Source organism: Mustela erminea, chromosome 15 (genome assembly GCF_009829155.1).
Source record: "Mustela erminea isolate mMusErm1 chromosome 15, mMusErm1.Pri, whole genome shotgun sequence".
Lineage (NCBI taxonomy): Eukaryota > Metazoa > Chordata > Mammalia > Carnivora > Mustelidae > Mustela > Mustela erminea.
In genome coordinates this window covers 84,181,745-84,191,054 of record NC_045628.1, presented here as the reverse complement: position 1 = coordinate 84,191,054, position 9,310 = coordinate 84,181,745, and the positions used below count along the sequence as shown (strand labels likewise).

At 34.7% G+C, this 9,310-nt stretch overlaps 1 protein-coding gene across 4 annotated transcripts in view; it reads right to left on the bottom strand.

Moving 5' to 3' along the window:
* Nucleotides 1-4,025: 4,025 nt before the first annotated feature.
* XPO4 (exportin 4) overlaps nt 4,026-9,310 on the bottom strand; it is a 120,464-nt gene continuing 115,179 nt past the window's right edge. For all 4 annotated transcript variants that reach the window (XM_032314414.1, XM_032314417.1, XM_032314415.1 and 1 more), the window contains one exon: nt 4,026-9,062. In XM_032314414.1, coding sequence (XP_032170305.1) covers nt 8,865-9,062 — 198 coding nt within the window. In that variant the 3' untranslated portion in view covers nt 4,026-8,864. The remainder of the gene's footprint in view (nt 9,063-9,310) is intronic.

Sequence of the window (9,310 nt, the reverse complement as noted above, 5' to 3'; positions counted from 1 at the left end):
CATGCGCGCAGCCTCCCGCCCGAGGGCGCTTCCGGACAGCGGGTGAACGCAGTTTGTTCCAGGCCTTCCAAGTCCCGCTTTGCGAGACAAGTACTGACTCTTGATGGAACTGTTTCCTTTCGTTTCTCTATCTTATAAATTACACCTAAGAATGGTGGCAATAGACAAGATTTAAGGTTTTAGATTCCCTTCAAATTAAACGTATTCCAGGTAGCTTATTTTGCACTTGAAGCTAGATGTCCGTTTTACAAATATTAAATTCAAACCTCTGTCTAGTTTACCCAGTCTTAATACAGGAATTAAAAAAAAATTTAAAATAGAGACACTAAGACATTAAATTGAGGCTTTGTAATATTGACAGAATTAGAGGCATTTTTCATTTGGGGGTTGGCTATAGAACGCAAGAGATATAAATGAGCGCAAGATCTGGTGAACGATGACATGCTGAAATAAGACCCACTACTAATTGGGCAAACAATGTAATTATGAGGCAACAACATTATCCATGAAAATAACAGATACTTTTTGGTCAGCTGACCTGCCAGGAGTCCTTCAGAGCCTTCAGTTGAGTGCCTTCAATGTGTAAGACATCTAGCATACAGTACCTACCACGTAACACATAGTGTAAGAGAGGTTCCCTTCCAGCTTCACTGTCACCGAAACTCAAGGGAGATACTTTTCCATTCCCCAAGGAAATCAATGTTATGTTCCTACCTTCCTTTATCAATTTTATGATCTTACTAAGTTATGTATTTTCCAAATAGCTTTAAGTCCTTTTTTTTGGATGAGGATATAAATAAATTGCTCAGCTGCCAAATGATGACATTCAGTAGTTCATAAAAGAGGTTTACAACTTTGTTGAGTACCATAATTTTAAGTACTATTTGCAGGTCTGTAACATGCTTTGTTTACTTTGAATGCTTCGAACTTAAGACAAATCTACTAAATATTTCAAAATCAGTTGTAACTTAGCAAAGAGGCTGTAAAGAAAATATATAAAACTAAAAAAAATCAGTAACATGAACCAGGAAACAATAACCAACTTTTATGGCAGTACATTTTTAGAGGTAGTGTCCATACATATGCGACTGCCTTGGCTTGTAAATTATCAGAAAATTTATGCTAAAGCAAATCACTCTTGGTTTGAAACATCTTTTTAGGGGCTCCTGGGTGGCTCAGTCATTAAGTGACCTCGACTCAGGTCATGATCCCAGCGTTCTGGGATCCAATGCCATATCAAGCTCTCTGCTCAGTGGGAGCCTGCTTCTTCCTCTCCAGCTCCCCTGTGCTTGTGTTCTCTCTCTTGCTATCTGTCATAAATAAAATCTTTTAAAAAAAGGAAAAGAAACATCTTTTCAAGCTTTCAACGTTTCAATTGCTTTCATAACATGTGAGACACAAGGTAGCTTCATGTGATGTGTACAGCTACGTGTCATTTTTATAAATAAAGTGACCTAGATGTCAGGAAGTTCATATAATTATACCTTCACCAAGAGTGCTGACTGCCCAGACAGCACATCTCTACTGCATGAAGATCAGAATTTTCCTGGTGAAATGTTTGCATTGTAATTTAATGGTTTTTGAAAATCATTAAGAAATGTAAAACATCAAAGGCAATTTATTATTGAAGTAAAGTGAAGATTATCTGTCAAGTTAAACTTGAAAGATGCTTTCAAATCAGTTTCAATCCAGGAATTACTCCTTTGTGTATTCAGAAACTATTTTCGTTCATCTTGCTACTCTTCAGAAATGGTACATAAAAGGAATGAAGATTACTTTGAAAATGTTTCGTAAGATAAACTTTAGCTTCGTTTTTCCCTTTCTAAAAAATAACTAGTAATTACCCATAATTACAAGAACGCAGTCTTTTTCTTCCATTCAAGTACTGTATAACCAGATTATTCAACCTAAGCATGTTGCAAAGGATGTTCACTAGAATTCTAGTCCCATAAGATGCTTTGAGAAGAAACCATTAAATAAGCTGAAGAAAATCTCTTTAAGATCTTCTAGTTTCCAATGTGCATTAGTGTAGTAAAGCTTTAGCTTCACATAGTAAAAACAAAAAACCAACCAAAAAAAAAAAAAAAACCCACTTGGTTTATTTCTCCAATTTATTTGATAACACTAAGTCATAAAGAATTAGTGATTCGTAAAACTTACTTTAGGAATCACTTTAGGATTGTTATTGTTGTAGGAACAGAAGCTGAATATTCAACAGAAATGAAACCAACGACTTAAATTAATCGATTTTATCATATAGAAAAGAAGAAACAGTAAATACTATGGTGAACTCTATCCCAGTATCAACATGGTGGTTTGGGTAGGGCTAGAAGGTCACATTTTATTGATGTGTAGGTATCACAGTATTTGAAAGTAATTAATGACAATCAGGTATTAGACTTTGTATTAGGTCACATTTATTGATCAAAATGTGTTCTTGGAAATAATCTTTAATATAATGGAATCTGCTGAGCATCTACTATTATATCCATTACCATGTTTTAAAATTTTTCCTTGGGAAGAATTAACAACACGTATAGTCCTATGATATAAGTGATAGGCCCATGGAATTAACATAAACCCTAAATAGCTAGTTAGGAATTGAATCTAATCTCTCTGCTCTCCCCTGTACTGTATCAGTTCAAAAGGCTTTACCAGGTGAGTCCTCACAAAGGACCATCCAGGGCAATGCAGTTATAAGCAGATGTACAAATGAGTATTGCAGCCTAAGATCTTAGGCTTACTAATAGGAATATTTGAAGATTCACCTGGCAAAGTAAACAGACATGAAAACCATCAAAACTTAAAACCACTGACTACTGTGGAAAGAATATTTAGCACATCCCTATTTAAGTGTGCTTCACTTCAGTTTTTTCATTCTTTAACTCCAGGAATCATCAGTGACTTACCTCTGTTCATAGTCATGCTAGTCATTAAAACTAATTTACCCAGAAAGAAGTCAATAGGAGGTGAGACATAACGCTATTAGTACTGTATGGAATTTCTGAGCCAAAGATTTTCTCATTGGTTTCACTGAACATGTTTTTGCTTTCACTTAGCTTTAAAAGAAAGTCAAATTGAACTGCCATTTGAGATTACAAAGAATGCACAAGACCCAATCTGGGAAGCTATGCTTAAAACATAAAGAAAAATGTAACATAATCTAATTAATGCACCAGAGGCATTATTCACAAATGACTATTTTTAGAGAGAATCATTAAAGATGAATTTTTTAAAAAACTAATTTTTATATATCGGACCTTAAATATCACCTATGGCTCTCTTCAAATGACAGGTGATTAGTCTGTGCCTAACGTCCCTCCTTAATAATGAAGAGGGTGAAACAAAAATTCAACATGTACTCTTACTCTGTCCCTTAAACAACCTACTTTTTCTTTATCTACCCTTGGAGTAGAATCAAATTTCGACATAATCTAAGAAATACCATAATAAATCAATGAATATTCAAAGCAAAATCAAGTTTAAAATCAATATATTTCAAGCATTTGCTTTTCTTTAAAAAAATTAACTTTCCACCGCACATGTTTACAAGACTTAAGACTGGATTAAGGGTGAAAGTCTGTTAAGTCTAACACAGAACAGGATGGTAATTCTCCACTTTCCCTGAAAGCCCAGAAAGAATGACCCAAACTACTAATAATATTTACTACAAATATGCCCAAATCCAGTGATTTGACTAACAACTCTGGAAATGTTTGTAAGACTGTGAAGTGAAATAAAAAAATAAATATGCTCAATATTACAGAAGAATATAAACAAAACTTTTTTCTTTCTGAATTCTGAATACTTCTATTAGGGTTGGGGTGTTTTCCCAAAAGGTAATGCAAATTTTTTGTCTATACAGATATGTCTCGTGTTTTTTTCAAAATTATCTTATGACTGTGTTAATGTTCCCAGATGTCAAACATCCTATGATTGTAAATGAACTAGCACCATTTCAATAAGCTTCATAAAACAGTCTAGCTAAATACCCATGAACAAATCACACATGGTCAAAACAAAAATGTAATAAAAATATTTAGTGAAAAGACACATTTAACTCCCATTTATGGATTTTAAAAATACAAATAAAATTTTCATCAATTTGATATTCAGCTTGTAACTGACTCAATACAATAGCCTTGATTTATTTCCTAAAATCATACTGTAGCATCTTTTTGAAAAAATTAAATGCAACTTTATACCTTCAGTAATGTTAATAGAGGTAAATATTTAAACAGTATACTCATCCCTGGGTTTCTAAAAAAACTGAAAAGTCTTAGTGTAAGTTTAAAATTTTAATATTTATAAATTTTAAAAAATTTTACACGTGCTGAATGGTAGCAGTGCTAACATTTTGTGACCATTAAAAACCACAAACTCACTGCATGGAGCTTCTTTCTTTGTTACAGAGAACCGATCAATAATACCAGTATTTGCAATCTGTCATAATCTTATGTGGTAAAAAAGCACCACGCCAGGAAGCCTAGGCTCAGAACACACTTGAGGTCAGATTCCCCATCAGGTACATGGTGCCAGATGCAGTATCTTTATTTCAGGTTAGGAAAATATGCTATTAGTACACATCTGACAGCTCTTAATAGCTAAGAGGCCTAAGAATATATGTTTGAAAAAGAAACAAACAAATTCCTCCCTACTGTTGGAAAGGCCTGGGAATAAGTGAAGCACAAACCCCAGTGGGTGAGGTGGATGAACATGGTTTTCTGATGTGAGTCTAAGAAGTCTAACGTGCCAGCTGCACCTCCCAAACACCACTGAAGCGGTTGTGGAACATTTTAGTCTACCCAAAGTAGAGAGAGTTACAGGCCAGAAACAGATTACTTCATCCATCTTCTTTAAAAAAGAATGGATGCCACTTATTAGGTATCTTTACCTGAACCAAATATATTCTTTGGCTAAGTATGTTATGGGTCCCCATTATCATCAATGAGGAATATTTCATTACTTCTCACATCTAAATTTAAAGTATTTAAAGTTCAGCTTTCACCAGGGTACTTCAAATTAATTTGAGCTCAGCAACATACCTAATTTGGACATTTTTTAATTTTAGAAAATCAACTTCTGAAGAATTCTTAAATGTAGTGTTTTACCAAATCAGAGAATACCCACTTGTATTTTAAAATAATTTAAAACATTATTATATCCTCAAATCAGCTATGCTGTTTTGTATTAGAATTTATAGAAAATTATGTTAAAAAACTTACATCAAGTCAGTTCCTTATTCTGTTAAAAAAAAAAAACAAAACCAAAAACACTAAGAAGTTCTGAGGTTCCTTCTGCTTTAACAGTTAATATTTTATTCAGGAACCAATAATGATAATTACCTGTCAGAGACAGCTAACTTATAAGGTCTAATGACAACCACCCCTAATGATGGAAGTGGCAAACAGAAACAAGTAAAACTGTTTTAAAAGGGTTTTTTAAGGGTTCAACTGACAGTGAATACTAGGATACTCAAGCCTGAAATCCTTGAAACTGAAAGCTAGTTCTCTTCAATACTTGAGGGATTCATATAAGTATTAACCAAAATGGGAAATATGGTGACATCAGAAAGACAAAAGACTTGACGTCTTGGTAAAAGAGAAAATTCAATCAAAGTCTGTAAGGGTAGTGTTAAATATTGCTGGCCGGGGGTAGGGGGGAGTTATAATAATAGAGATGCTTGGTTGTGAAGTAAAAACTAAAAAAAAAAAAAAAAAAAAAAAAAGGTGTAACCATCATATCTGAACAGAGCAATGTAATGTAATTAGATACATGGTTTACAATGAAATAAGACTAAATTCTTAAAATTTGAAAACTATTGCAAAGTTTTTTTTTTTTTTTTTTTAACATGTCATACTTTATACCAGACTAAAAAACTCAATGCAGTGATGTTAACATGCTCCCCCTGTCTTCCAAGAGATTAAGAGACAGCAAGGCAGGAAGACAGGGATAAATGTGTTGAGAAGGACACTGTCAAATACTGCCAAATAGTTTAGCTACCCAGGCAGCCACCTATCCAGAAGGACTGTAAAGACAAACTAATCTTTTTAACAGAGCTACAAAGAACACAGTTACAGGTGCTGTTACATGGATACAAATTGTGAAAGGACCAAGTCCCTAGTGATTGTGCGGCGGGACTCTGTAGAGACTCTGTTTGGGAAACAAATGGGAAAGGAAAATAAAAACAGAAATAAGTCAAATAAAGAATAAACTGAAAACTGTAAGTTAAAGGATACTATATATGAACAACAGAAATTTTGTAAAACACAAAATTCTAAAAATCATATCTTCAACAGTGTCCCTTTAACATATTAAAAGGGGGGCAAAAATAATATTTTTGTTTTTAAAACTTTTTAACAACTTAGTTTAATAATATGAACCAATTTACTGGAATTAAGCCAATGTTCTTTATATCCACTGGGCCAAGAGCATTAAAACAAAAACCCTCAAAACCAGAGCCAGGAAACACAGCCAAAGACAAAACGGGACAAAGTAAAACAAAGGACCCAAACTAAGCAAATATTCAACCAGGCAAACATACACAAACACCCTGAAAAGAAGTCTTAGCCATTACAATTAAAGTTGCTCCCCCATTACCTAGAAAATGGTGGTGGCTGTTTTTCCCATTTGCCACTAAACAACATTCTGGAGATACTGAAGTATCATTTGGTCCAATATGAAGTAAATCTCACTTTAACTGAAACTGATCTAATGAAACTGCAGTATTGTAATAACACCTGGGCCAATTCAGCAGATACATTTCTGTCTATAGAAAAGTTATTAAATACTGATGCCTTTTTATTTAACAAGTCATTTCTTTCCTACTCATCTTTACTCTTAACAATTTGATTATAATTTTGTCATGGCCAGCAGACCCACCCAGTTAGTTGCATATTTCAGCATCCTTTGGCAAAGGGACTATATTACTTAACACACAGATACAACTACTGAGAAAGCATTAGGGAGCTGGGAAACATAAAACACCAAGAACACTGCCACATCAGACTTCACGTTAAGGGGAGAAAAGAAGAAGAAATTAAAAAATAAATGCACTTGTTTGAAGTATTTTAAAAAATATAGTATGTGTATTTCATGAAGAGTGATGTTAGTTTTTTCCTACCTGTCTTTTAAGATATTTTTGTTCCACCTCAGTTGTTATTTAACAGTGATCGGATTAAGAGTAATGTTCCTTACAAAGTTAGGGCCCCAGGCTTTGCATTCACTCGTGTCTAACGTCACATGCACTGGGTGGGTGTAATTTCGATGCTCCAGTTTTGTTAACTATAATTGTTAGTAGCACAGAGTCATACAAAGTTTTGCACAGCATCTCATGTGAAGGTGCATATACTATATGCAATTCAGATATCAACACTACAATCGAAGGACAGTTGAGCGTGTTCAAGAACACAGAAGGAGAAAGCCCACCCCTTGGAAGCACAGCTGCAGAGTGCGCCTGCACCACAGTCCTCTGTCACTGTGCTGTGGGATTTCTGACACTGAAGTAGGCAGAGTTTCATATGCTGCAGTTTATAAATTAGCTTTCATTTCCATAATTTAAGCTGGCACATAGAATTAAGTGGAGCATGGCAGCAGTACAAAAGTCCTGATTAGAAAAGTCAAACTAGAGGATCTAAATAGGAATTTTTTAATCTCTTAAATTTACATGGCTCCTGTGAAATGAGGAGAATGTCCACTCTAGCATAATTATTGCCCCTAATGCCCCAATGTATAATAGTCTGTATGAATCAGTAATTCACATCCTTTAAAATAGTTATTGCTTAAGCAAGCCATTCAGAGTAGATTATTAGCCATGGCTACATGGCTGAAGAGATACATACTCAAAAAGTTAGACTACAAATGAATGAGCCTTTCATTTCACTCATAAACCCACATAAATACACGATCAAAAGGGCACCAGGTTCATAGCAGCTAACACCCTAAACCAACTCTGAAGCATCAAGACTTGATTTCTTACTAAAACAAATCTGCTCTTTTTTGTATTTTCTTCTTAAAATTAAGGCAATGAAATGGCTACAGTTCCTAAAGTTCTTTTTATGGAACAAAAATATACATGTATTTTCCTCCTTAAGTTCAGGCATCAGAGTATGATTAGAGACCTGCATTATATAAAACCTGCGACACCAGGGATGTTACAAAAAAGAAAGAGCGAGAGCGTGTGCTATAAGAAGCCAACAAACACCCGGTGTGTCTTCTTCCTGCTCAATTATAAACCTTATCATCAAAGGGAGGAAAAGTCTGAAAGCACAAAACCTCTTAGGAGTTTCCAATGTCAATGTCTTCTGCATTGATTCAAAACTTTTGGGGTGGCAAAGGGAAGGGGCTTATTAAGATGAAGAATCCAAGGCCCAACATACAGAAATTATGACTCTGAGGATCTACAGTTGGACCCAAGAACTACCTTTTCAACCAGCTCCTTGAGTGATGCAGGTGATCTATGGACAACATTTTGAGAAATAACAGGGAGCATATGTCCATCTAATATTTAATTTAACAAAAATTCTAAACTTTGGCTAGCCACCTAATGTTTTGATAAGGGGGGAAAGGCACTGAATATGCATTTCATGGTGCCATATCTGTTTGCACATATATGGAATTGAAAATCCTAAATCACCATTCAAAATCTACAAGACATATATGACATATTGTGGCTAACACCCAACAGCAGAAGCTGATTCAAAGTGACCTCTCCTGTTTCACTGCATTAAATATCTATCAAACTTTCAGGCTCTCTGAAATCCAAAATGGCCAAGGAACTGAAGAACAGGACAAGACTCAAGTCAGCTTTTAGCAATTCAGTGCACTTTGCAGAAAGATCTAAATTATGCATAAAGCTTTGTTGTTTATTTTACACAAAGGAGACCACCAACATTTGCCATAAATTCTTCTAAACTCTTTAGGAAGGCCATCTTCTGCTTCCGATCCAGCGTAGGAGGAGTGCTGCTTGCAGTGAGTTTGTTGAAGGCATCTGCTAATCTCTGGTAAATAACTGGGTCTTGTTGACTTGACAGTAATGTTTCAACCAATTCAGAGTATTCAGCCTATTGAAGAGATAAAGTACACATAAGAACATTTATCTTCTTCAAATGTCACACAATAAATCACATCAGGTACTGCCTTGTGGAATTCTGAAAGGCAGGGTATAACAGGTCTTTTCTCTTATATTAAAGTATAACCGTCATATAACATTATATTAGTTTATGTACATAATAACTCCATATTTAAATACATCGTGAAATGATCATGACAACTCTTTTTAACAGTTAACATTTACTGAAAGTTTATATTT